Below are 27620 nucleotides of genomic sequence, written 5' to 3' on the forward strand. Positions count from 1 at the left end.
TAAATCCAGTTAATAACAGTAATAAGAAAACATATTTGCGCTGCGTGCTTTTAAAAAAAAATATGAGCATAGCAATGGCCAGACAAGTACCTAAACACTTGTGACCTGCTTTGAAATCAATCAAATAAAAGGTGTTTTATACATTGAAGGGACCACTGAGAACATAAGAAGAGTGTGTTGGATCAGGTCAATGGAACATCGAGGCCAGCATCCCCTCCTCAGAGATGCCCCAATGGGAAGCCCACAAGCAGGACCGGAGCACACCCTGGCTGGAGGAACCAAAACATCTCACCGCAGAAGCCCAGGGAGCAGACAGTTTTTGGACCCCGCTTTCCCTGATCACATTAGCGCTGTCAATGGGTGCTAAATCCCATCACCTGCCTGGTTTATGAGCTCAAGAGCATCAGCTGCAAATACATTCTTCCTGAGGCCCATGCAAGGAGTTCCAGTGTTTGAATCTTTTGCCGTTGGGTCCCTTGAGGCCTACTCTGGCTTTCATACTGTGTTTATGTATATAGATATTGTTCATGTATTTTGCTTTGTAAATTAATTTGATATTTCTTTTATTGTACCTTGTGTATTCTATTGTAAACTGCTTTGAGACCTTTCAGATAGTAAGAGGTCTATAAATGGAAATATAAATAAAATAAAAATCATCCCTGACCATTGGCCATGCTGGCTGGGGCTGATGGGTGCTGGAGTCCAGCCACATCTGGGTGGGGGGCATAGGGTCCTGCTGTACACATTTATTGGTCAATGTTTTCCCTCTTTAATATGTTACTGTAAGAACATAAGAGCCTGCTGGATCAGGCCATTGCCTATCTAGTCCAGCATCTTGTTCTCACACTGGCCAACCAGAGGAAGCCCTCAAGCAGGACCTGAGTTCAAGAACACTCTCCCCTCCTGCAGCTTCCGGCAACTGTTTTTCGGAAGCATACTGCCTCTGACTATGGTGGCAGGGCACAGCCATCATGGCTAGTAGCCATTGATAGCCTTATCCTCCATGAATTTGTCATCAGCCGTCAAAGTTGGTAGCCATCACTGCTTCTTGTGGGAGAGAATTCCATAGTTTAACTATGCGCTATGAGAAGTCCTTTCTTTTGTCTGTCCTGGATCTTCCAATATTCAGCTTCGTTGAGTGTCCACAAGTTCTAGTGTTACGGCAGAGGGAGAAAAGCTTTTCCCTATCCACGTTTTCCATTCCATGAAAAACTTTATACACTCCTATCTTGTTGCCTCTGACTTGCCTTTTCTCCAAATCAAAAAGCCCCCAATGTTGCAACCTTTCCTTGTAAGGGAGTCGATTCATCACCTCGATTGTTTTGGTTGCCCTTTTCAGAACCTTTTCCAACTCTACAATACAGGAATACCCTGCTATACAGACCTTCACTTTAAGGACACTGGCAAGTATGGACATACTTACAGTAGCACCTTTCCCCTGTTTACGTAAGCTCGCTTCGCAAGAATGGACACTTAACCTTTGGTTGTGGCCTGTTCTTTCGGTGCGTGGGGGGTGGTGGAAAGAGACGCGCCCGTGCGATCGCAAATCAGCTGGGAGGCGCGATCGCGATCAGCTGAGAGGCGCGGCAGCGCAGCAGCAGAGGCTTTAGCGTGGGGCTTTGAGGCTCCGCGTGAAGGAGAGGTGGCACAGTGGCGGCGCAAGTGAAAAAAGGTAGTGCTTCACTTTAAGTACATTTTCTGTTTACGTACTCGCTCTGGACCCATTGCGTACGTTAATGCGGGGTATTCCTGTATCCTTTTTTGAGGTAAGATGACCAAAAACGTACATAGTTCCCAATGCAGACGCACCATAGATTTATACAACGGCATTATGGTATCGGCAGTTTTATTTTCAGTACCTTGCCTAATGATCCCTAGGATAGAATTTGCCTTTTTCACAGCTGCTACACAATGGATTGACATCTTCATTGAGCTATCTACTACAACCCCAAGGTCTCATTCCTAGTCGGTCACCAAACGTTCAGACCTCATGAGCATATATGTGAAATTAAGATTTTTTTCCTCCAATATGCTTAACTTTTCACTTGTTTACAGTAAATTTCATTTGCCATTTTACAGCCCATGAACTCAGTTTAGAGAGGTCCTTTTGGAGCTCTTCGCAATCCCTTTCTAACAAACCTGAACAATTTAGTATCATCAGCAAACTTGGCCACCTCTAGAGTCTAGATCGTTTATGAACAAGTTAAAAAGCACAGGTCCCAATAACGATATTTGTGGGACTCTACTTTCTACAGCCGTCCATTGGGAGCAATTTTATTACATTGATTCCTACTCTCTGCTTCCTGCTATTTAACCAATTCCTGATCCACAAGAGGACCTCTCCTCTTATTCCACGACAGCTAAGCTTATTCAGGAGTCTTTGGTGAGGTATATTGTTGAAAGCTTTTTGAACTGTCTAAATACACGGTGTCCAGCATCACACACTGACAGGACCTTTCTGCGAAATGATGGGAGGTCAAATTGCCTTCTGAATGTCATCCCAAGTGGTGCCAGGACAATCAAAGGCACTCTGTTGACCCTAGAAAGGGGTTCTGAGTCAGGCCAGTAATGTTTCTTTCTTTCTTTATCTATATAAAAATTGTAGGAGGCAGTTGTTTTATTTCCTTTCCAAAACTGCTCAAAGTCATGTGGAAAAAGTGTAAAAACCAGGGACAATAGGGGGGGGGAAAGTGAAAAATAAAACAAGAATTAAAACACACTCTCATGATTAGTAAATTACAAAACAGGGTAGAACAAATAGATATGAAAAACAAATCAGCCCTGCACCAGCCTTTAAGATGGTTTCCAATGAAATAGTGAATGTCATATTGCTAACACTAACTTCACAATGTCAGCAGCGTGTGTGCATGTGAGGCTGCAGCCTTCATGAATAAAAAAATCCTCATCCACTGGAGAAAGGTATAGCGTGATGGCTTTGGCCAGTGTTTGTGAAGACAGGTGTTTGCTGGAGCCCCAGCAGAAGCAGCAGCAGCAGGAACAATAATACATGATCTTCTTGTAATCCTTATGACAACCCTGTAAGGTAGGCATGATTATCCCCATATTGCCACAAGGCTGGCCCAAGCCTCTTCGTCACTGCCATACTCACTCTGTATGGATGTATGGAAGTTGCTGTATCTAGAATGAGGCCATTGCTTCCACCTTGGCCGATACTGTTGATTCTGACTGGCAGCACCTAGCTAGGAGCTCAGACAGGTTTCCCTCCCCCCTCCATCACCTATGACCTGATCCTTCCAATGGGAGAGGCCAAGGATTGAACTTGGGACCTTCTGCGTGGAACGCTGCTGCCCTATTGCTAAATCATGGCTCCTCCCCAGCAAGAGAGAATTCTCCTTTGGCGTGACCCACCTCTTCTAGGTAAAGATGAGGGGGCTCTTGTTTGAGGTCCTCTGGAAACCTGGAACCAGCACTGGGGTAAACTCTTGAGCTATTCCTCTCAATATCTCTGAGAATATAAGCATTACTTGGAGCATACCAAAAGGTTTATATTCATTTCCTTGGGAAAAAAGAAAACACGCGATAGACAAGGCCAACATATCTTTAAAAGAAAGAGAAGCACTAATTCTCAGAGCATTAATAAGGTCTTTTCTCCGATATGGATTTTCTCATGTCTATTCAGGATGGCTCGCTGGGTGAAGCTTTCCCCACACTCCTGGCATTCATATGGCTTCTCTCCTGTGTGGATTCTCTGATGTCTGAGCAGTACCTCTTTTTGATTGAAGCTCTTCCCACATTCAGTGCATTCATAAGGCTTCTCTCCTGTATGGATCTTCTGATGCCTCACCAACGAATCCCTGCGACAGAACTTCTTCCCGCACTCAGGGCATGCGAACGGCTTTTTACCGGTATGGATTTTCTCGTGCCGAATCAAACTCTCCCTCTGACTGAAGCATTTCCCACACTGAGAACATTCGTGCGCCTTCTCGCCTGTGTGTGTTCCTCGGTGTCTGATGAACCCTTCTCGCCAGTTGAAGCTCTCTCCACACTCAGAGCACTGGTACACTTTTGGTCTCGTGTGGATTCTCTGATGTTTAGCAAGGTAATTTTTCTTCTGGAACTGTTTCCCACACACAATGCATTCGTACGGGGTCGCTCCAGAGTGGATGCCCTGATTTGTAACCAGTCCTGATCTGCATCGGTACCATTTCCCACCCTTGGAGTACAAAAACTTATTTACTCGTGTGTGCCTTGAGGCTTCCTTAATTGTCACATGACTTTCTGCAGCCTCATTTAATTCGTCCCATTCCTCCAGCAGCTTCTTCCCCTGTTGCCCATCAGGTTTGCTTCCTTGTTCATGAATCTCAGCCACCAGAGAAGCCTTTCCTTGGGATATTTCCAGCGACATACTGTATATTTCCTCTGGGTCTCGACTTCCTTTTTGAGAAGTCTCCTTCTTGATTTTAAGGGGTTCCTCCTCATCTGCAGTAACAGAGAGAGAGAAAAAGAGACAATCATTCCCACTATTACTGGCGTTCAGACTGTGAGTGCCATTTCTTATGCAGCTAAAATGGCACTGTCCACACGCAAGAGAGAGGTATTGGTAGGCTCAGGACACCTACCTGTCCATCGCCTGATGTCACAATGATATCAGGTGACCTGTTTTTCCATAGCACTGTGAATGGAAGCCCCAATGATCAGCTGTTCATCAGGGCTACTGTGCACAGTAGTATGCAAGCCCCGACAATCGGCTGACTGTCAGTGCTTGCAAAGTGTTGTGAACAGGACTTGTGGCTGGAATCTGGGCAGGGAGTACGCCACACTGTAACATTTTGTAAAAGGTCCCTACCAACCTGTGCAGAGCCAACAGGCACCATCTGCCCTGAGGGAAAGAAGAAGAGAGCGAGAGAGGCAGGCAAGGACAACTTCAGGGCCTCCTCCAGTCAGACTCTCCCTCTCTGACCCACACCCGCAGGGCAACTGACAACAACTGGCCTGTGAGGCAGAGCATCTGATGTCAGCTTCCGCTCCAACAGGGCTGGCTGTTTTATTTCATTACACTTATATTTAATTTTCCTTCAAGGAGCTCAAGGTGGTGTAGAAGCATGGTTCTCCCCTTCCTCATTTTGTCATCACAACAACCCTATGCAGTAGGCTAGGCTGAGAGCTGGTGTGTGGTCCAAGGTCACCCAGTGAACACAACTCCGGTGGGGTTTGGTGTATTGGTTACATTTTATCGGTGTTGAGGACTCTAGTTGAAAAGCGGGATACAAATCTACTACATCATCATCATCAGGGCTTTTTTGCTACGGAGTACTGTGGCACCTCTTTTTGGCTGACCATGCCAACCATTTTTTCAAGGTATGAGTACCAGCACCTCATTTGTTACCAAAAAAAGAAACAGTAATAATAATAATTTCACAGTGGCAATGAGGTCTAGGAAAAAGGAGAAAGAAAATGTATCTGAACCTCCAGATCCAGGCTCACATCCCTGCTCAGCCGTGAAGCTCACGGGGTGACTTTGGGTCACTCACCATCTCTCAAACCAACCTACCTCACAGGGCTATTGCAAGGATTAAATGAAGAGGGGGAGAATTCTGTACACCACCGTGAGCTCCTCAGAGGAAAAAACGTGAGATCTAAATGTAATACGTAAGTTCTACATCCCTGCCGATAGAAAATCAGCACAGCACGCAACAGAACTTTTCACACTGACATGCTAGATTTCTTCCTGCAGGGAGACACACGTTTGCTTCTTTTACACGGGGACTATTCAAAAATGGTGCTTCCCCACCTCCATTCTGACATGGTACAGTCTGCTCAGCCGCCTCAGTATTCCTCCCCCTCATTCTGGTACAAGGACTGACTGAAGCAGCCATGTGGGTGTGGCCAACTGAGTTGGAACTTTCTCACCCAGTCAGCACCCAGAGAGCAAGACAGGAAATGGCTAATGAAAAAAAAACCTGGTACAGTAAGACACGTCTTTTCCACATCAGCAGGAAGCTGTTCTGCACCTCTTGGTTATCACCCCCACCCCACTGGATGGTATTCAACTAAGTCCTACTCAGAGTGGATCCACTGAACTTAACGGGCATGGCTAACTTAATTTCATTGGGTCTATTCTGAGTAGGACTTAGCTGAATACCAGCCACTAAGCCCAGCTCCACTTTTAATTACCGTTCTCCTAGTACCTGAAATGCTGCCTGCAAACGTCTCACCAGGCTCGGAGTCCTGGATGAACATCATGTCTCCTTTTTTCATCTGGGATGCAGCCTCAGATTTGGGAATCACAAATCCTCCTTAAGTTAGAAGAGAGAGACAGGAAAACTGAGATAAAAGAGGCATTGATGGAACACTGAGGGGAGAAGAATATTCAGTTTCCAGCTTAAACAGTTTGGAAATTGGTGTAAAACACCTTCTACTTGGGGGGATAGTTGGGGGGATGAAGCTGAGCTGGGAACAGAACTTTGACAAGTGGGACCTGCACTCTAGGAAGGCTGCTTTCACGCTGCACTTTATTCCGTTATTCTGACAATTTCTTACCTGATAATTTGCGCGTTATATTTGATCTGTCACATGACACACAAGTTACTTCTTGAATTCCAGTGGAATATAGTGCAAGTTTAGCGCTAATTTTCATGATAAATAATACCAGAAATAATCCGTTTGCAAGTTTGGGAACCTGGAAATTGCAGGAGTTTGCTGCTCATGTGACAGGCATCCCAGCATGCACTGCGTTCCCGCCCTTTAGGTGCGCGTTTTGTGTTTTGTTTTGCCCGATGGAAATTGTACCAGTATTCCAACCTAGGCGCAGATAGCAGCAGCATTTCCCACACACACTCCTGTGTCCATCTTACAACTAAAAAAAGATATGTCAGATGCTAAAGGAAGAGGAGCTGCATGGCGATGGGAGGAGATCTTAGACCTCCTACACAGTGGGAAACTACAGCGTGCATGTTTATAATGGGTAAGGGACAAAAATAAGTCATTCATTGCAGCTGTGTGTAAGACAGTTGCACGAAATGCCGGTATATTGGCTAAAAAATCTACTGTTCCTTAATGTAACAGGTACTGCAGTGTGAAAGGAATATTAGAAATCAGGACAGAAGTGCTAACATTTTAATCTGTTACAACTAACTCAGCAAGCGCCATGTCTGAAAGCAGCCTGAGTCAGACTGCTGGTCCATCAAGCTTGGTATTGTCAACACAGACTGGCAGCAGCTCACCAGGGTCTCAGGCAGAGGTATTTCCCAGCCCTACCAAGAGATGCTGGGGAATGAATCTGGGATTCTGCATGCAAAGCAGACACTCTACCACTGAGCCCTATATAGTTCGGACACACATTTACTACCCCATTTGCTGCTTGAGCTAAGATGAGGGGCCAGAATAAAATAAAATATGTTGCAACAAAATTTTGCAGTGCAGAGCGCTCCTGTTCATAGTTACAACAAGCTAGCCACGCCCTCTGTTTTGGGGGGAGGGAGCCTTCATTTCTTCTTTTCCCAGGCTGTATTCATAGAGGAGGAAAACCGGCTTACCCAAAGAGCTGATGTCCTCAGAGTTCTCCTGCATGACTTCCCAATGCATGGTCCCTTGGGTGGGGTTTAGCACCGCCCACTCAGTGTTGTCCAAAGTCACGGTCACCTCATTCAAATTCACACTCTCCTGGAGGAAAAAAGGATGCCCTCAAACTCAGACCTTGTTGCTATCCAGACCCAGCTTTAAGCTAAATCATCATATTCATATCCTATCGGAGCTAAAGGATGCAGGAGGTGATAAATGCATCTAGGGTATTGGGGGACAGATAGATTTAGATTTATGCCTGAGGTCTAGTTGTATATGAAGCATACTTGGCTTAAGTAATTTCTTTTTAGAACTGTGATTATTTTGCAAATTAAAAGGAATGATCAGGTTATCTTATATTGAATAATGTTGACTGTCTTTGTACAGTACACATTTAATATTTTTATAACATTTGTATATTTATAGACAGATGAATTTAGTCTTTAGATTTTTTGTATTTAATAAATGTAATAAATAATAATATCATAATATCCATACATTTTTGGAGACTGTTTCATTCTTTGTCACCGCAGACAAAGAGAGGGAGTCCCTCGAAGTGCCAAGCCAGCAACCAGCCAAAAATGAAAGTGGTAATTGTTTATTGCCACCCGACGCGTTTCGGGTATAAAAAACCCTTTGTCAAGGGCAATCCTGTGCAAGTAACACGCTGCTATCTCATCAGATTTGTACACAAACAAAGCATGCCAAGGGGTTCTAACCTAGCTTTCTCTCCGACACCCCAGTTTTCTAAGTGCAGAAAATTTTTATTCTGTTGAATGAAAGTGCATTCAATCCAGTGGGCCTTCCCTGGACTCCACCACTTCAGAGTTGCAGGTAGGGCCTGAGATAACTGAATGTATACTACAGAATTCCCTGTACAGTAGGGCCCCACTCATACAGCAGGTTAGGTCCCAGACCCCAGCTGGAAAGCGAAAACCACCAAAAAGCAGATCAGCTGTAGGGCGGGGGTCTGGAGCCTAGCCCGCTGATCACACCAGAGGAGGAGAAGATCAGATCTTCCCCTCCTCAGGCGCAATCAGCTCCAGCGGGAGTCTGATCACGCCAGGAGGTCAGCTGTAGCACGCTACAGCTGATCATCCCCTCCTCCAGCGTGATCAGCTGGAGTGCAGGGAGCTCCAGCCCCCCCTCCAGCTGATCGTCCCGCTGGCGCCATATTAACGGAACGCCGAAAAGCAGGGCACCGAGAAGCGGGGCCCTACTGAACATAAAAAAGTAGTATGTTTGAGGAAAGGCTAGGCTAGAATCCTCTCTGACATACTCATTTCCTGTAGTAAGGGTGTTTTAAAATATTATTCTGTATAACAAGATGGGGAGCCAGTAGACCCCTCAGATGTTGCTGGATTACATCACCTCTGACCATTGGTCATACTGGCTGGGTCAGATGGGAGTTGGAGTCCTACAAGATCTGGAGGGCCACAGGTTCCCTGCTACATAAATGTGTGATTTCCCCTCCACCTGCATCAGAAATGTTTTAGTCCATTCACAGATACATTATGTAGAGCTGGTAATTGCAAAGTGGCTGTGAGTGCCTGTATTTGAGGTAGAAATACTTGCGGCCCCACAGATGTTGTTGGACGACCGTTCCCATCATCCCCCAATCAGGGTGATGGGAGTTGAGTCAAAGCAACATCTAAATGACTTCCTGTTTAAAACTGCCCCTTCCATATCCAATTCAAATGATACAGGTTTTTCAGCATAGAGGATGCCAAGGGGTAGACTGATGCCACACTGCACCCATTTAAAAAAAAATCCAGGTCAAGGGCAGCTCTCCGTTTTTATCCAGAGTTCACGCTCTGCGTCACCCTAGTCATGGCAGCCTTGAGGACTGCCCCAGTGACTCTGAGGCCCCTGAGCCCCCCCCACTCAATGTCCCCTTCATCATGATGTGGCAAGGATGGTTACCTTCCTTTTCCCACCCCCCTTGTTGTTGTTATGTGCCTTCAAGTCGATCACGACTTATGGCGACCCTATGAATCAGCGACCTACAAGAGCATCTGTCATGAACCACCCTGTTCAGATCTTGTAAGTTCAGGTCTGTGGCTTCCTTTATGGAATCAATCCATCTCTTGTTTCGCCTTCCTCTTTTTCTACTCCCTTCTGATTTTCCCAGCTTTGTCTTTTCTAGTGAAAGGCATAAAAAGCAGATGGAGGAAGTTTGAAGGGTGATGCCAACTTTTATCCAGACCCCATTGAACATAAGAACATAAGAAGAGCCTGCTGGATCAGGCCAGTGGTCCATCTAGCCGGCATCCTGTTCTCACAGTGGCCAACCAGATGCCCCAATGGGAAGCCCGCAGGCAGGGCCTGAGTGAAAGAGCACTCTCCCCTCCTGCAGTATTTGGAAGCAGGCTGCCCTGAGCACAGCCATCACAGTTAACAGCCACTGATTGCCTTCTCCTCCATGAATCTGTCTACTCCTCTGGGAAAGCCATCCAAGGTGGTGGCCATCACTGCCTCCTCTGGCAGCAAATCCCGTAGTTAAACTATGCACTGCGTGAAGAGGTTTGTGTTTTTGTCAAGCGCTTACAGCTTTTTGCATTTTTTGTTAAATAAGTAAAAATTTAAAAGTGAGAACTTTTTTGGGTCTGTCCTGAACCTTCCAGCATTCATCTTCATTCGATGTCCACGAGTTCTAGTGTTGAGAGGGAGAAAGACTTTCCTCCATGCCATGCACAATTTTATAGCAAAGAATATCTCTGTGAGTCTGTGTGCGCGCTTTCTGTCTGTCTGTCTGTCAGGGGAGAGAGAAGTGAGACAAGCCAAGGGGTGATAACCACGGCACTGTCTCAAAATCCCCAACGTGCCCACAGAGATTGGCAACCCCTCTGGTCTTCTGTGTCTTAAACAGGTCCCAGAGCTGTATGTACCTCAAATTCAGACTAGGGAGGAGGGAACCTCAGGACCAGGAGGCAAATGCGGCCCTTCAGGCATCTCCATCTGGCCCTCGGGACTTTTCCCCAGGCCACACCCTTCCCCAGCTCTGCGTCACACCCTCTCGGAGTGTTTTTGGGTGGCTAGAATGTGTCCCTGAACCCTTGTTTGCCCGGTTGGGGCTTGGAGAGGGATGTGAGAGTGTACATGTGGAGAAACTAGCCTGCTGTACAAAGGTAAAATTCACATCTGCCTGCTCTTGCCTCTGGCCCAGTCTTGTACTGGGTTACCCAAAAGGGAATGTGGCTGAAAAAAAGGTCCCTCACCCCGGCTTAGGCTTTGAAACCCAGTACCTCACAAACCTCAGGAAGCCCAGCGTCAGCCATTTCTTGCTCTTCAGGAGGAAGCACCGAACTGGGATGACTTGGAGACATTATTCCGCTGGCTGCGAAGGAGGCGGAGATTTCAGAAGAAAGATGAATGCCTGTTCATCTCCTAAAGCAGCCTTCCCAACCTAGTGGCCCTCCAGAAGTTGATGGACTCTAACTCCAGTCAACCTCAGCCAGGGTGGCCGAGGGTCAGGAATGACGGGGGATTCACTCCGGCAATATTTGGTGAACAACGTGTTGGGGTGAGGCTGCCCTAGAGCAACACCTTGCACCATGAACACAAAATACTGCCCCAATTCCTAGAAATAGCTCTTTCTACAAAAGCATCCTCTTTTCCCTAACAATCTGGATCAAGTAAGGAGAACAATAAACCACCAATTCAAGGGTGGTTTAACAAGCAATCCTTTTTCCCAGGGAATTGCAACTCCATGAGGGGGAGAGGGGGTCTCCTAACAACTCCCAGCACCCTTAACAAACTACAGTTCCCAGGATGCTTTGGGGGAAGCCATGTTGTATAATAGTGCTTTAAATGCATAGTGCAGACAGGGCCTGAAACTAGCGATGCCAGGTCTCCGGCAAACAGCCGGAGACTCCGGCCCCGCCCCTGCTTTTCTCACCTCCGGCCAGAATTGCCCCCATGTTGTTTAATCTCCGGCTATTGTGGACTCCCAGGAGCAAGGAGCCAGTCATGCAGACGCCAATTTTCCCCTTGCTTCTTCTATCTGCTTTGCCTCCTCTCTCTCTCTCTCTCTCTCTCTCTCCTTTGCATGCAGACGTGCACACCTCAGGGAAAGGACTCCATTTGCCTTCCCAAGCACCACCTCTCATTCTCATTGGCTGCCCCTGAGGCCCAATGAGAGCCGAACCCAGGCTTCTTCCGTGGCGTGGAGCAAATTGGAGCAAGTAGGAGGTGAGTTGGCTGGCTGGCAAATGCCCCGGCTTTGAGGGTTTTAGGGAGTTCTAGCTGCTCTAGAGCTGATGAGCAGCTGTGGCCGGGGAGCAGTGGCATTCCAAGTGCAGGCAATAAGAGGATGACACATCGGGCGCTGCCTCTTTTCCAGCTCCAGCTCACCCAGGATAGCGTCCCACCTTCCCCCCCCCTGCATTTAGAGGCATCCTCTCTCCCTGTCCTTGACTTCCCTCCCCTTTCTCCCCTCCCCCTTTGATTTCTTTGTCTGTTTATTTATTTTTATTTTGTGTGAGAAACATTGGTATTTCTCTCCCTCCCCCTTCTCTATCCCCCCTTCCGCTTCTTTCCCTCACTGACCCCAGGGCTCCCTCACCTCTTCTCTTGCATGCTTGGGAGCCTTTTTCTCCCAAGCACCAGCAGCCTGTAGCAGACTCACTCTCTGCTCGGGATGGAGATACATGGGCTGGTGAAACCAGAAATTGCTCTCCACCCTTTCTTTCTTTCTTTCTTTCTTTCTTTCTTTCTTTCTTTCTTTCTTTCTTTCTTTCTTTCTTTCTTTCTTTCTTTCTTCCTTTCTTCCTTCCTTCCTTCCTTCCTTCCTTCCTTCCTTCCTTTCTTTCTCTGTAAGTGTTCATTTACTCAGAAAAACTTGCTGCAGCCTTGTGCCCCCTTTGGGAACCTCCTATGATAGTTACTTCCAAGAAAGCATGTTCTTCCTCCAGGATGAAGACTGCAATCCTAAACACGCTTGGGTGGGAGAAAGCCCACTGAATTTCGTGAGGATTGCTTTGGAGTAACTAGGCTTGGGATGGGCTTTGGAGTCTTTTCCTCTAAAATGAATTGGGTCAACCAGAAGAAAGACTTCATCTTATTTTTCTGTTCTAAACATCTCAGGGCAGAGACCCGTCTTTTTTGCTTGCTATAAACTGCATTAATTATTATTTATAATAATCTGCAATCGCTAGGGGCATTATCAGGGGAGGTTGAGCCCTGGGTCTTTTCTGCTAGACCCAGATCTGCTACTCCCCACTTTTTAAAAACACATGTTTATTTTTATTTTGCTCATAGGGCAGCAAACTACAGTGCCAGTGAGATCCCAGGCTGCATACACACCGTACATTTAAAGTGTGCGGCTTCCCACAAAGAATTGTGGAAATGTAGTTTACCCCTCACAGCTAAAATTTCAAGCACCCTTAACAAACAACAGTTCCCAGGATTCTTTGGGGAAGGAGAAACATGCTTTAAATATATTGTGTGTACACACACTATTTTAATTTGCCCAGAAGCACTGTATACATTTATGCAGATTGTTGCCCAGAGTTTTTCAAGAACTTAGCAACAAGGGTGTAGTCGTCCAGGGTCTCGGGGAGTCTTAGATGCCTTACTTTTTTGGGAGCAGGGTCTCAGCAGAATCCCTGTGTTTCCAGCATTCTATGAGCCAATCAACATGACAGGGGAGTGTGTTAGCCACTTAGAAGAGTCTTCTAACATGCATCCTTGTCCTTTCCTGCTGATTGGAGCCAATCAGAGTAAAAGGAGGTAAGTCACTGAGCAGACTCTTCTCAGTAGCTAATACACTCCCCTTTCATGCCTATAGGCTCCTAGGGACCTCTGTTGTGGAAGAATGCATTAGCAAGGATCTCATTCTCAACCCAGCAGCAGAAGAGGGAAAGGTGGGAGGGATGTGGCTGTGACTTTCATGAAGGGACCCTGCACTCCTGAATTTGCCACTGCATTGCTGCTAGCAACACCCTTGGCCAATATACAGCAGACGCAAGTAACAGTCTCCCAGCCCTTTTGGCTAAAGGGTGGGGTATAAATGCCTTAAATAAATAAACACAAAAAGCAGCTACTCAGAGGAAAATTCAGCAGAGGATTAAGGGTTGTTTTCACCACTGCCATCCAATATAATCATCCCCCACTTCTTACTACAAACCAATACATGTCTACTCAGAAGTAAGCTCCATTGGGTTCAATGCTACTTACTCCCAGGTAAGTGTGTATTGGATTGTAGCTTAGTTACAAGCTTTGAACTAACTTCAGCTGTTTAATTGTTTACACATGATCAGGTGTGTAGGTGTATAAATTCCTTTAAAATGTTGTGGGTTTGGCTCTGGTAAGTTTACCACTGGCAACCTTATGTTCTTTTATTTCAATTTAAAAAAAAGGGGGGGGGGCTTTGCTTGTTTTTTTTTTTTAGGCCTTCTGGATGGCTCTGAATTGCAACTCCCCAGGACCAGAGGCATAACTGGAAGTCCTATGGTTCCCTATGCCTGGTGTATTCCTTCCATCTGTTAATTTTTATTTTTTTGTTTTGGTATTGGGGCCCTACTTGTTAGCTTCTAGAGTAAACTAAAGCAGCTCACAGCAAGAAATAATGCACATCCAACTCACATTTAAAGTGCATGACTTCCCCCAAAGAATCCTTGGAAGTGTAGTTTCCCCCTCGCAGTTAGAGTTCCCGCCACCCATGACAAACTACAGCATCCATCTGTGCTCCCATCTAACATCTCTGCAACATTAAGCTCCTTTCTTCCTATAATGGCCTGGCCTGAGGGCACGTAAACCCTTCTTGCCAGAAGCAAGTAAGCTAGATTAAATGTTCCCTAAAAGTGTTGAACTATGACTTGGCAGACCAGGGTTTGAATCCTCAGACAGCCATGAAGCTGACTGGGTGACCTTGGACCAGTCACTGCCTCTCAGCCTCAGAGGAAGGCAATAGTAAACCACCTCTGAATACCGCTTACCATGAAAACCCTATTCGGGAACGACGAAGGCAGTCCATTTCCATTTTGCATCCATGCTCCCTAAGCTTGTGAGAAGGAATGACCTTGTCACTTCAGCTGGACTTGGGAACACCCTCTTTTAGGTAAGATTTCTATTTTAATTTCCAATCAGAGAATTTTTTTTTAAATTGTATGCTCCAAGCAACTGTGGTTGATACTTAATGTATCATGCTTAATGACATAATTAGGGTCCACCCATGACATCACTAGGGCCCACCCCGTGATGTCACTAGAGCCCGCCCCATGACATCACCAGGGCCCACCCCATGATGTCACTAGGGCCCACCCCGTGACATTACTAGGGCCTGCCCCCATTTTCTCAGGTTTTTGGATGGTTCCGACCTGGCAACCCTACCTGAAACTGTCTTTTAGGAAAATGTGTTGGCTGTCACGCATCTTCTCATTGAGAGACCCACATCCCCCGCCCTGAGAAGCATTCAGGGAATCCCACAAATCCAGTTTGACAGATTGCTGTGTAGCCAAAATTCAACAAATCCTCACCCAGCAAACAGAGATCTTTATCCGCTTTCTCCTTGGCCTCTACGTAGATTTCCCTCTGAGGTGCTCCCCCTGCTTCCGAGGGGCTCAGGGCCACTTCCCCCAATGGCACCTGGAAACAGCAATGAAGATCCTACTCAGAAGAGAGATGCAGGAGGGAGGGGAGAGGAGGACAGGCCTGTGAGCATCGGCAGGGATTTTTCCAGGAGGCAGGTAAAGTAAAACGCTGAAGGCGGGAGTCAGCTAGCTTCCGGGGGTAAAAGAGGAAAGAAAATGAAAAAAATAGCGCCTGTACATTTTGCCCCATCTCTATTGTCTTTTCAGTGCCTGTTGAAAGCCTTTCCTTTTTCAACAAGCCTTTGGAGATCTTTAATCCCAGTCTGTATTTGTACTGGATGTGATTTTTTTTTTATTTTAAAAATGCAATTGTTTGTATATGTGGAATTGTTTTTAAATGTGGAATTATTTTCCATTGTTTGGTATAGACGGACGTGTTTTGATATGTAGAATGATCTTTCATTGCTTTTACCTATGGAATTGTTTTTGTTGTTGATATTGACGTGAAATTTCTTTCACGTGGTTTATGGGAAGCAATTCATAAATGGAATCAAAGAAAGAAAGAAAGACATTTTGCCTGTTGTGTCTGGTTTTACCAATGCTGGAAACTATCTCTTTTAAATGAATGCTGGAAATCTGGGGATTCATGGGGGGGAGGGACTGCCCCTTGCTGCCCCCATGGACTCCCATGCAATGGCTCAAGACATTTTGCGGCCTGAGACAAAAGGCTCGATAAGACTACCACCCGTTCTGCATACAAGAGCAGACCAGGCTAGCGGCTGAGTTTTACTTGAACACTAGCGATGGAGCAGCGTACGAACCAAGGAAGCTGCCAGCTGAGTCAGACCATTGGTCCACCTAGCTCAGTATTGTCTACACTGACTAGCAGCGTCTCTCAAGGTTCCAGCCCTACCTGGGGATGGTCGGGATTGAGCCTGGGACCTTCTGCATGCAAGACGGATGCTTTGCCACTCAACAATGGCGTCCTCCAATGTATCTGCGGGCAGCAGATTAGCGGGGGCACAGGGTAACCTGCGTATTGCACACACTGCTCCATCGTCCAACACCTCGCCGCTGCCGAGGAGGCTGCCTCAGTCTTCCTAATGGTAGGGTCGGACCCGCTTGAGAGCATCAAGGCTCAGCATAAGGGCTGCATCTTGTTCCCTGGGATTCTTTTTCCTGCTTGGAAAGGGCTGATGATGAAGTTAACCTGGGCCCAGATCCGGCACCCAGTTTTGTTATCACCGAATCAAGCCAGATTTTGCAAACCAGCCTCTGACCAAGCTTGCTGGTGCAGGCATGCTGCCAAAAAAGGGAGGGAGGGGAAATTTTGCCTGTGAGAGGGCAGAAAAGAGGGTCCCAAGAACGCACACTCCCAACCTCCTAACAATGTTTAGGAGCCGGGGAAATTAACCCCTGCCATCATCCCACCCCCTCAAGGATCTTAGGATGGGTGGCAGTTTGGAAACCAATCAAAACAGTGTCGTGATGAAGGACAGCCGTCCAGAGCAGTTATCAGAGTAGGGAAGAAGCCTGTGCTTCTTGCCACTGTTGGTGAAATGGTGCAAATCCGGGGTGGGAAACTTCAGGCATGGGGGCCAAATGCAGCTCTCCAGGCCTCTCCATCTGGCCCTGGAACTCTTCCTGGGCCACGCCCTTCCCCAGACCACACCCCTCACCCACACCCTCCTGGAGCGCTTTTGCCTGGCTGGAATGTGCCTTTGAACTGGGATAGTGCCTCCTGCTTGCCTGGATAGAGGATGAAGAGAAGGGCATTTGCTGTTGTTGTTATGTGCCTCCAGGTCAACTACGACTTATGGCGACCCTATGAATCAGCGACCACCAATAGCATCTGTCATGAACCACCCTGCTCAGATCTTGTAAGTTCAGGTCTGCGGCTTCCTTTATGGAATCAATCCATCTCTTGTTTGGCCTTCATCTTTTTCTACTCCCTTCTGTTTTTCCCAGCATTATGGTCTTTTCTAGTGAATCATGTCTTCTCATGATGTGTCCAAAGTATGATAACCTCAGTTTCATCATTTTAGCTTCTAGTGACAGTTCTGGTTTAATTTGTTCTAACAACCAATTATTTGTCTTTCTAGTAGTCCATGGTATGCGCAAAGCTCTCCTCCAGCACCACATTTCAAATAAAATTAAAAAGGTAGCAGAGCAGCTTTTAAACTGACTGACGGGGGAAACCCGACAGGAGCTGAGAAAGGTCCGGTTCGGAATAAACCTCCCCCCTGGGATAAAAACCAAAGAAATGATGAAATGTTAAAAGGGGTAGGCCTAGAAGTAGGCATTGTGAGAGCAGGGGCACAGGATATAAATTCAGAAGAGCAAAATTACCACAGGCCTAACCACAAGTGCCAAAGACACTTGAAGAGAGACACTGCTTACAAGTGCCTGTACGCTAATGCTAGGAGCCTCCGAACCAAGATGGGAGAACTGGAGTGCTTGGTCTTAGAGAAGAGCATTGATATAGTGAGCATAACCGAGACCTGGTGGAATGGAGAAAACCAGTGGGATACGGTTATCCCTGGATATAAACTATATCGGAAGGACAGGGAAGGACGTATTGGTGGCGGAGTCGCTCTATACGTGAAAGAAGGCATTGAATCCTGCAAGCTCGAAACCCCAAAAGAGGCAGACTCCTCCACAGAATCGTTGTGGGTGGTGATACCGTGCCCCAGGAGGGACTTAATACTGGGAACGATCTATCGTCCCCCTGATCAAAATGCTCAGGGAGACCTTGAGATGAGATATGAAATCCAAACTAGGAAATGTGGTAGTAATGGGTGACTTCAACTACCCGGACATAGACTGGCTGCATATGTGTTCCAGTCATGACAAAGAAGCAAAGTTTCTAGATATTCTAAATGACTATTCCCTAGACCAGTTGGTCATGGAACCGACCAGAGGGACGGCAACCCTGGACTTAATCCTCAGTGGGGACCGGGACCTGGTGCAAGATGTAAGTGTTGTTGAACCGATTGGGAGCAGTGACCACAGTGCTATTAAATTAAACATACATGTAACTGGCCAATTGCCAAGAAAATCCAACACGGTCACATTTGACTTCAAAAGAGGAAACTTCACAAAAATGAGGGGATTGGTCAAAAGAAAGCTGAAAAACAAAGTCCAGAGGGTCACATCACTCGAAAATGCTTGGAAGTTGTTTAAAAACACTATATTAGAAGCTCAACTGGAGTGCATACCGCAGATCAGAAAAGGTACCGCCAGGGCCAAGAAGATGCCAGCATGGTTAACGAGCAAAGTCAAGGAAGCTCTTAGAGGCAAAAAGTCTTCCTTCAAAAAATGGAAGTCTTGTCCGAATGAAGAAAATAAAAAAGAACACAAACTCTGGCAAAAGAAATGCAAGAAGACAATAAGGGATGCTAAAAAAGAATTTGAGGAGCACATTGCTAAGAACATAAAAACCAACAACAAAAAATTCTATAAATACATTCAAAGCAGGAGACCATCTAGGGAGACAATTGGACCCTTGGATGATAAGGGAGTCAAAGGTGTCCTAAAGAACGATAAGGAGATTGCAGGAATTGGTTAAGAAGCAGAAAGCAGAGAGTAGGAATAAACGGACAGTTCTCCCAATGGAGGGCTGTAGAAAGTGGAGTCCCTCAAGGATCGGTATTGGGACCTGTACTTTTCAACTTGTTCATTAATGACCTAGAATTAGGAGTGAGCAGTGAATTGGCCAAGTTTGCTGACGACACTAAATTGTTCAGGGTTGTTAAAACAAAAAGGGATTGCGAAGAGCTCCAAAAAGACCTCTCCAAACTGAGTGAATGGGCGGAAAAATGGCACATGCAATTCAATATAAACAAGTGTAAAATTATGCATATTGGAGCAAAAAATCTGAATTTCACATATACGCTCATGGGGTCTGAACTGGCGGTGACCGACCAGGAGAGAGACCTCGGGGTTGTAGTGGACAGCACGATGAAAATGTCGACCCAGTGTGCGGCAGCTGTGAAAAAGGCAAATTCCATGCTAGCAACAATTAGGAAAGGTATTGAAAATAAAACAGCCGATATCATAATGCCATTGTATAAATCTATGGTGCGGCCGCATTTGGAATACTGTGTACAGTTCTGGTCGCCTCATCTCAAAAAGGATATTATAGAGTTGGAAAAGGTTCAGAAGAGGGCAACCAGAATGATCAAGGGGATGGAGCGACTCCCTTACGAGGAAAGGTTGCAGCATTTGGGGCTTTTTAGTTTAGAGAAAAGGCGGGTCAGAGGAGACATGATAGAAGTGTATAAAATTATGCATGGCATTGAGAAAGTGGATAGAGAAATAGTGGATAGAGAGAGAGTTCTTCTCCCTCTCTCATAATACTAGAACTCGTGGACATTCAAAGAAGCTGAATGTTGGAAGATTCAGGACAGACAAAAGGAAGTACTTCTTTACTCAGCGCATAGTTAAACTATGGAATTTGCTCCCACAAGATGCAGTAATGGCCACCAGCTTGGATGGCTTTAAAAGAAGATTAGACAAATTCATGGAGGACAGGGCTATCAATGGCTACTAGCCATGATGGCTGTGCTGTGCCACCCTAGTCAGAGGCAGCATGCTTCTGAAAACCAGTTGCCGGAAGCCTCAGGAGGGGAGAATGTTCTTGCACCTGGGTCGTGCTTGCGGGCTTCCCCCAGGCACCTGGTTGGCCACTGTGAGAACAGGATGCTGGACTAGATGGGCCACTGGCCTGATCCAGCAGGCTTTTCTTATGTTCTTATGTTCTTAAGGGCATGCAGTGTATTTATATGTATGTGTGCCTGTATCCCTTTGACTTTTGCGTGGTTGAAATGTAGCCTCCTGTAGAAAGGTAAGAATCACATCCATTGCTCCACCCACTTTTCCCTCTTGTCCCACCCATCACTGGAATGTGGCCCCCAGAAGGATGTCTACAAGGGAATGTGGCCCTTGAGCTGAAAAAGGTTCCCCGTCCCTGAAGTATATACAGGACAGATGTCAGTGAGGCACTTAGTCTCAAAGTGGAGGGAGCTAAGGGTATAAGAACGTATGGACAACAGTCCTAGCAAAAAAAATTAACTTTTGAGAAATGGAACAAATGAGGAAGGTTAGTCCTCGTAATGCTATTGGTGCACAACCGACATAAATGGTCACCTTGAGGCTGAACAACCATCCACAATGGATGGTCTGTGAGCTTGATTCAGGTGGTCCACAGCAGATCCGCATTAAATATTCACGATGATTTTAAATTGTATTTTCATCGCTTCTTTTATTTCTTATATTGCATTTTGCTGTATTAACAATTTGAACTATATGGAATGCAACGCAATGAAAGACAATCTGAGAAATAAAAGGAGCAATAAAAATGCAATAAAAATTGTACAGCATCTAGCACAGAACACTGCAATGACTACTAGAAGCAGAAAAATCGGTAAGTGGCCAAGGCCCTCTGCTATTTTCTAGTGGTCCATGGGAAGAAAGGTTGGGAACCCCTGATCTACAAGACATGGTAATCTTTCATCAGGTCTTTTAGGACGAGCCTAACCTAATCCAGTAATTTGATCAATATGAAGTGTGACTTGTTCCCAAGGGAGTTTGCGGTTCACCACTCCTGAATTAAAGGACAAAACATTTAAATCCTCACCTGCCACCCCCAAGTCTTGGCCTCTTGGGGAATTAACAGGAACTCCTCTGTCACCGCTTGGGTGCCAGTCTCTGGGTCCCAGGCCCTGATCCTACTCTGGATTTCCTGGGGTAGGATGGCCAGGAACTGCTCCAGGATCAGCAGCTCCAGGATCTGCTCCTTGGTGTGTCTCTCTGGCTTCAGCCACTGGTGGCAAAGCTCCCGGAGCTGCCCGTAAATCCTCCGCGGGTCCTCAACTTCCTGATAGCGGAATTGCCTGAAGTGCTGGCGCAGCGCCTCCATTCTGCTGGCCTCCCTTTGCAAGATGGCCGCCCTCACCTTCCCATAGTCCTCCCTGTCACCGGCTTCTAGGCCGCTGAAGGCCTGCTTGGCTTCTCCGCTCAGGGCTGGCAGGAGCCGGGCCGCCCACTCTCCTCTAGGCCACTGGCAGGCCTCGGCGACTTGCTCAAAGGAGGCCAGAAAAGCCTTGCTGTCATCCCATGGCCCAAGCTTTGACAGTGGTGGGTTTCCCCATCCTGAGCTATGGGAATCCAATGCCTTCAAGAACTCCTGACACTTGGCTGACCATTGGTGGGGCTGCCCATCATCGGGTTGCTGTTTACCATTTTGTGGTGCTGCCCGCTTCGGTAACTCCTTCATGCACGTCACTGTGACAACGTGCGGGGCTTTGCCTGCAGCTTCTAACCTCTCCTCCATTTTGAATCCCGGATCGCCTCTCTCTACTTTAGAGTGGGAGACTGGGGTGAATCTCCTGCTGGTAAAGTCAAACGTCTGATTTGGGTCTTTGGCTTCCTGAGAGGTCAGTTGGAGTGGCTGACCCTACAACATTTTGCCGAGCCTATCTCCAAGAGTATCCCCTGAGGGCATTCTTGAGTGGCAAGTGGGATTGGTCCCTGCAGGAAAGGAAGGGAACACCAAAGGACATAAAGAAGAACCCAGTTTGGCAAATGGTAAGACAACATGGACATCTGCAAGGCAACAAGAAGAAAAGCACACACAGGGCCAAATGGTTGAGTAGATGACTAGGGCCTCATCTGCACTATACATTTAAAACAGATTCATACCACTTTAAACAGACATGGCTTCTCCCAAAGAATCCTGGGAACTGTAGTTTGTGAAGGGTGCTGAGAGTTGTTAGGAGACCCCCTATTCCCTTTACAGCGCTACCATTCCGAGTGGTTTAACAATCAATCCCTTTTCCCAGAGAACACTGGGAATTGTAACTCTGTGAGGGGAATAGTGGGTCGCCGAACAACTCTCAGCACCCTTCACAAACTACAGTTCCCAGGATTCTTTGGAGGAAGCCATGGCTGTGTAAAGTAGTATGATACTGCTTTAAACATATAATGCAGATGGGGCCTAGAAGAACTAGAGTGTTGTAGCGGCGTTAGAGTAATGGTCTAGGGCCTGGGGAACCAGGGTTTGAATCCTCACTCAGCCATGAAGCTGACTGGGTGGCCTTGGGCCAATCAATGTCTCAACCTAGCCTACCTCACAGGGTTGTGGTGAGGATAAAATGGGGAAGGGAGAAAAGTGTGTATGCTACATTGAGCTCCTTGGAGGAAAGGCAGAATATAATACAGGAAAGTTTGTGCGATCAGCCCTTCATCCGAAGCATGTCTTGCTAGATAACCCTGAAGCAGAATTGTACTCGTTCGACAGACAAGCTGTTCGAGTGATTTCTTATAACGGGTCACATAGGGGAGAAGTTAACATTTCTCGGCCCTCCCCTCCTCTCCAAAATCCATCCGTCTCCATTATTTACTTGTGCAGTTTTGTTACTGATCGATCATTTTGGAGGTGAGGAGATGGAAATGGGAAGCAAGGTATGAATCAGGTTTCTTCCCCCCCCCTTTATTTTTAAAAGCGATCTCTGCTGCTGTGCCTTTCGCTACAGACTGGCACGCAGACATTAATCCAAACCTTTTCCCCAGCACTTCATCACTGGGGAAGGGCCATAGCTCAGCGGGCAGAGCACCTGCCTTGCATGCAGAAGGTCCCAAGTTCAATCCCCAGCATCTCCAGGTGGGGTTGGGAGAGACTCCCTGCCTGAAAACCCTGGAGAGCTGCTACCGGTCATTGTAGACCATAGTGAGCTAGATGGGCCAATGGTCTGACTCAGCATAAGGCAGCTTCCTATGATTCCTGTATTCCTACGTCTATTCCAAAGCTTCATGAGCTAAACGTGTGCAATGCGTGGCTGTGACACATTTTTCAAAGGTGGCAACTGGGCTGAAGGTCCGTGATCCAGATCCCTGGCCATTTCCAGATGTGAAGACTTACCTTGGGGAAGGGGAACGTCTAGCTGTAGGCTGCAATCCTGTATACCAGGGATTGGGAACCTCAGTCCCAGGGGCCATATGCTGCTCTCCAGGCCTCTATCTGGCCCTCAGGATTCTCCCCATCCACACACCCCTCTCTCCAGGCTACATCCCTCACTGGCTCTGATCATGCCTCTTGCTTGACCTGGTTGTAGGGCAGGGAGGTCTGTGTGTAGAAATGAGCCTACTGTATAATGGTACAATTTATGTTTGTTGCTCTGCCCACCTTTGCCACAGACCATGCCCACTTTTGCCTCTGGACTGCCCACTGCTGGCATGCAGCCCCCAGAAGGCTGCTCAGAAGGGAATGCGGCCCTCGGGCTGGAAAAGGTTCCCACACCCCTGCTATACACCCTCAACCTGGGAGAAGAAACTCAACTGTTTAATTTGATTTTAATCTAGACTTTTGTATGTTTTTAATTATATGTGTGCTTTTATCTGGAAGCCGCCGTGAGTTCCAGTTTTGGAAAAAGGGCGGGGTAAATATAATGATCATAAATAAATAAATAGATTTCAGTGGAGCTTATTTTGAAGCAGGCAGATATAGAGGGTTGCATTGTCATTCATACAGCACCAAGCCCAGAACTGGCTTTGGATGGATCATTCACCAAATTGCTGGGTTTCGATTTGCACTGGGGCTTGCAGTTTTTCTATGTGAGGGGCTCAGCAAGATCGTAAATGCTTTACAGGCCCGGTCCTACCTATTTCTTAATCATTTGTTTATTTAAGACATTTATCAATGGCATAAATAAATAAGAGCCATAGCTTAATGGTAGGGCAATCTGCCTTGCATGCAGAAGGTCCCATGTTCAAGCCCTGATGTTTCCCACGTAGGGCTGGGACAGACTCCTCTCTGCCTAAAATCCTGTGAGAGCCACTGCCAGTCAGTGCAGACAATACTGATCGAGATGGACCAACGGTCTGACTCTGTATAACGCAGGGTCTTGTGTTCCTATATACCGCTTAGTCATTCACATTTCTGAGTGGTGTACAAACCACACAGAAAATGAAACAATAAAACAATTAAAAAGTTGCTATAAAACCAAACACTGATTTGAAACGAATGCTGATGAAAGTTCAAGAGGAAAGCACAAAAGCAGGACTACAGCTGAATGTCAAAAAGACTAAAGTAATGACAACAGAAGATTTATGCAACTTTACAGTTGACAATGAGGACATTGAACTTGTTAAGGACTATCAATAACTGGGCATAGTCATTAACCAAAATGGAGACAATAGTCAAGAAACGAGAAGAAGGCTAGGTCTGGGGAGGGCAGCTGTGAGAGAACTAGAAAAGGTCCTCAAATGCAAAGATGTATCACTGAACACCAAAGTCAGGATCATTCAGACCATGGTATTCCTGATCTCTATGCATGGATGTGAAAGTTGGACAGTGAAAAAGGCGGATAAGAGAAAAATCAACTCATTTGAAATGTGGTGCTGGAGGAGAGCTTTGTGGATACCATGGACTGCAAAAAAGACAAATAATTGAGTGTTAGAACAAATTAAACCAGAACTATCAGTAGAAGCTAAAATGATGAAACTGAGGTTATCATACTTTGGACACATCATGAGAAGACATGATTCACTAGAAAAGACAATTATGCTGGGGAAAACAGCAGGGAGTAGAAAAAGAGGAAGGCCAAACAAGAGATGGATTGATTCCATAAAGGAAGCCACAGACCTGAACATACAAGATCTGAACAGGGTGGTTTGTAACAGATGCTCTTGGAGATCACTGATTCATAGGGTCGCCATAAGTCGTAGTCGACTTGGAGGCACATAACAACAAAACCCTTAAAATGCCTGTGTCACTGGCTCTAGAAGGCGCCTTGCATACTGACGGCACCGTCTTTACGGCATCATAATCTTCTATAGAAATAACGCCAAGTCTCCCTGCGCGAGAAGTGCCCACACTTCAAGAGATTTCTTAGGGGAAAGCCGGTGTTGCAAGGCGGAGACGAGCCGAGGCATTGTTTTCAACCTACACATGCAACAAGCTCTCAAAAGGTGTGGGGATGTGGAGAGGAGACTTGTTTGGACAATGTCCCCCTTCCCCTCAACTGGTCGGAAGGTCGATTTTGGGCCATTCCCAACTTTCCCGGCCAGGAAAGAATATTTTCACTCCGCCCTTCGCTATATTTCTCTCGTCTCCTTCAGCCAAACCTGCCCCTTTAAACTCACCTCTCTCGCTCGCTCTCTCGCAGCCATTCAACAGCAGGCATCTCCCCCCCCCAACAAAGCAGGAACGAGAAGGGGAGGGAGCAAGAGAGAAGGAGCACTATTACACCACTTCCACTTCCACCTCCCTTCTCAAATTTCCCCGATCCTCCAGGAATCGGAGTTTAACCCTTTCCCACATCTCTTCTCCCCTCTTCCCGCCGCCGCAAATCATCACTCTGGGAGAGAACAAGGCCGCAATCCTCCCAGGCGCCCTTAACTTGAGAAGCACAAGTTGGGTTTCACATTCGCGGGAAACAGGCATCGGGCTGCAAACCTTTTGAGAAGGAAAGGCAGAAACAGGAGGGGGCGGCTGGGGGGGGGCAAAAGAGGCAGGGAAAAGGGAAGAGAGGAACGAACCGCGCGCACACACAGGTCTGGCTCAAGACAGGACCGCAGGAAGCTGCCTTTACCCTGCGGCAGACCATTTGGTCCGTCCAGCTCCGGATTGTCTGCACTGACTGGCAGCGGCTGGCCAAGGTTTCAGACAGGGAGTCTTTTCCCCTGCTCGGTGTCTTCTCTGTGTGTTTGTGCCTGTTTCAAACATGGGAAACTGCCTTTATACCGAGTCAGAGCGTTGGTCCAGTTGCCTTAGTATAGTGTGTACCGCCTGGCAGGGGCTCTCCACGGTTTTAGGCAGGGGGTGTTCCCAGCCCTACCTGTAGATGCCGGAGATTGAACCTGCGACCTTCTGCTTACAAAGCAGAGGTTTTCCCACCTGAGCTCTGGTGCCTTCTTTTAAAGATGTAGCAGGATTCCAGCCCTCGTGGTTCTGAAGAGCTGTTAAAATAGGGACAAAGAAAGCTGCTATTTCGTCAGATCTTGGGTCCATCTCGCTCAGTACAGTCTGCAGTGATTGACAGCAGCTCTCCAGGGTTTCAGACATGTTTCAGTCTCTCCAAGCTCTACCCGAAGATGGCGGGGACTGAGCCTGGGTCCTTCTGCATACCAAGCAGATGCTCTACCACTAAGCTGCGGCCCTTCCTGAACTTACACTTTGCATTTGATGAGGTGGACTCTGGCCCGCTGAAGCTTCTGCCCTCATAAAGCTGTTATGAGGTCCCACAAGATTCTGTTGTTTTTCCTGCAACAGAGACCTGTAAGGTCTGGAATAGGGTTGCCAGGTTCAATCCCTGAGACTGATCCTGTATCTTTAGGAGAAGAGAAAGTCAGCCAAGTGCAGGTGTTCTTGCAACCCTGTAATGGGAAAAACAACAAGGTGGAATTCTCCCTTGCCCCTGCACAACTTTTAAAGATACAAAAGACCTCTTGGTTGCCAGGCCCAGCCTCCAAGAGGCCTTCTGTATCTTTACAAGTTGTGCAGGGGGGAGACTTCCACCTTGTGGTTTTTCTCATTACTGTGTTGCAAGAACACCTGCACTTGGCTGACTTTCTCTTCACCTAAAGATACAGGATCAGTCTCAGGCCATGAACCTGGCAACCCTATTGCCCACCCACCTCCCCGGCTCCGGTGCTCTCATAGCTTTCTCTCTCTCTCTGTCTGGGGTGGTGGGGTCCAAATGCAGCCCTCCAGATCTCTCTATCTGGATAGCAGAACTTCCCCTCAGGCCAGACCCACTCTCCACAGGCTACACCCCTCACCGACCCTACTTCACACTTCCCAAGGGTTTTTGCCTGGCTGCAATGGCTCCTTGGAACTCTGATCATGTCACTTGCTTGTCGGATTTGTTTGTTTACTGCATTTATCACCCACTTTTCCTCCAAGGAGCTCAAGATGGTATACATGGCTCTCCCCTTCCCATTTTTCCCCTCACAACAACCCTGTGAGGTAGGCTAGGCTGAGAGGCTGTGACTGGCCAAAAGTCACCCAGTGAGCTTTGTGGCTGAGTGGGGACTCAAACCCTGATCTCCCAGGTCTTAGTAGAACGCTCCAACCACTACACCAGTGATTCCGAACCTGGGGGCCGTGAAGTAATCCGGGCAGGGTTGCAAACAGTAAAGAAATGAATTACTGTTATTTTTTAAAGTCTTCATTCCCTGGAAGCTGTCTGCTCCCCACTGGCGCTGCAGACGACACCTTCCCCTTGCTCCAAACGAGAGGGGAGGCCTTTTGCTGAAGTGGCAGAGCATCTTTCAGGCATGCCAAGGGCAGGCGTCTGCCTATAAAACAAGTAGACTGAGGATGCAGCAACCAGGAAGAAGAGGGGATTACTATCGCCAGCTCCTGTCTCCTCACACTACCGCTGCTGACAACGCCCTTGCTCGAGAGGAGAGGGCTTTTTGTGAAGCAAAAAGCAAGGCTGCAAGGAAAGGCTGCTTTCCCCTTGCTGCCTTTCTTGGCTCCTGCTTTGCTGCCACCTCCTTTTAAGAATTATTCTTATTTGCGAGGCTGCCCAGATCTCGCCTTTGGCTCAGACGAAGCAAAGG

General features: G+C 47.0%; 1 protein-coding gene across 5 annotated transcripts; it reads right to left on the minus strand.

Annotated features, from left to right (window-relative positions):
* Nucleotides 1–1894: 1894 nt before the first annotated feature.
* On the minus strand, nucleotides 1895–26275 carry LOC133381195 (zinc finger and SCAN domain-containing protein 30-like). Of its 5 annotated transcripts, none has more exons than XM_061619903.1 (7): nucleotides 26227–26275; nucleotides 20692–21584; nucleotides 15000–15129; nucleotides 10767–10858; nucleotides 7497–7623; nucleotides 6150–6257; nucleotides 1895–4440 (listed from the first exon to the last, which is right to left on the minus strand). In XM_061619903.1, the coding sequence occupies exons 2-7, from the start codon at nucleotides 21385–21387 to the stop codon at nucleotides 3587–3589; spliced, it is 2007 nt and encodes a 668-aa protein (XP_061475887.1). In that variant the 5' UTR covers nucleotides 21388–21584; nucleotides 26227–26275; the 3' UTR covers nucleotides 1895–3586. The 5 variants fall into 5 exon arrangements, with proteins under 5 accessions (XP_061475887.1, XP_061475889.1, XP_061475888.1 ...); XM_061619905.1 differs by lacking the exon at nucleotides 26227–26275 and adding an exon at nucleotides 25197–25244 and having other exon boundaries at nucleotides 15000–15108; XM_061619904.1 differs by lacking the exon at nucleotides 26227–26275 and adding an exon at nucleotides 25197–25244 and having other exon boundaries at nucleotides 10776–10858.
* Nucleotides 26276–27620: the final 1345 nt, after the last annotated feature.

This window comes from Rhineura floridana, chromosome 3 (assembly GCF_030035675.1).
Source record: "Rhineura floridana isolate rRhiFlo1 chromosome 3, rRhiFlo1.hap2, whole genome shotgun sequence".
Classification (NCBI taxonomy): domain Eukaryota; kingdom Metazoa; phylum Chordata; class Lepidosauria; order Squamata; family Rhineuridae; genus Rhineura; species Rhineura floridana.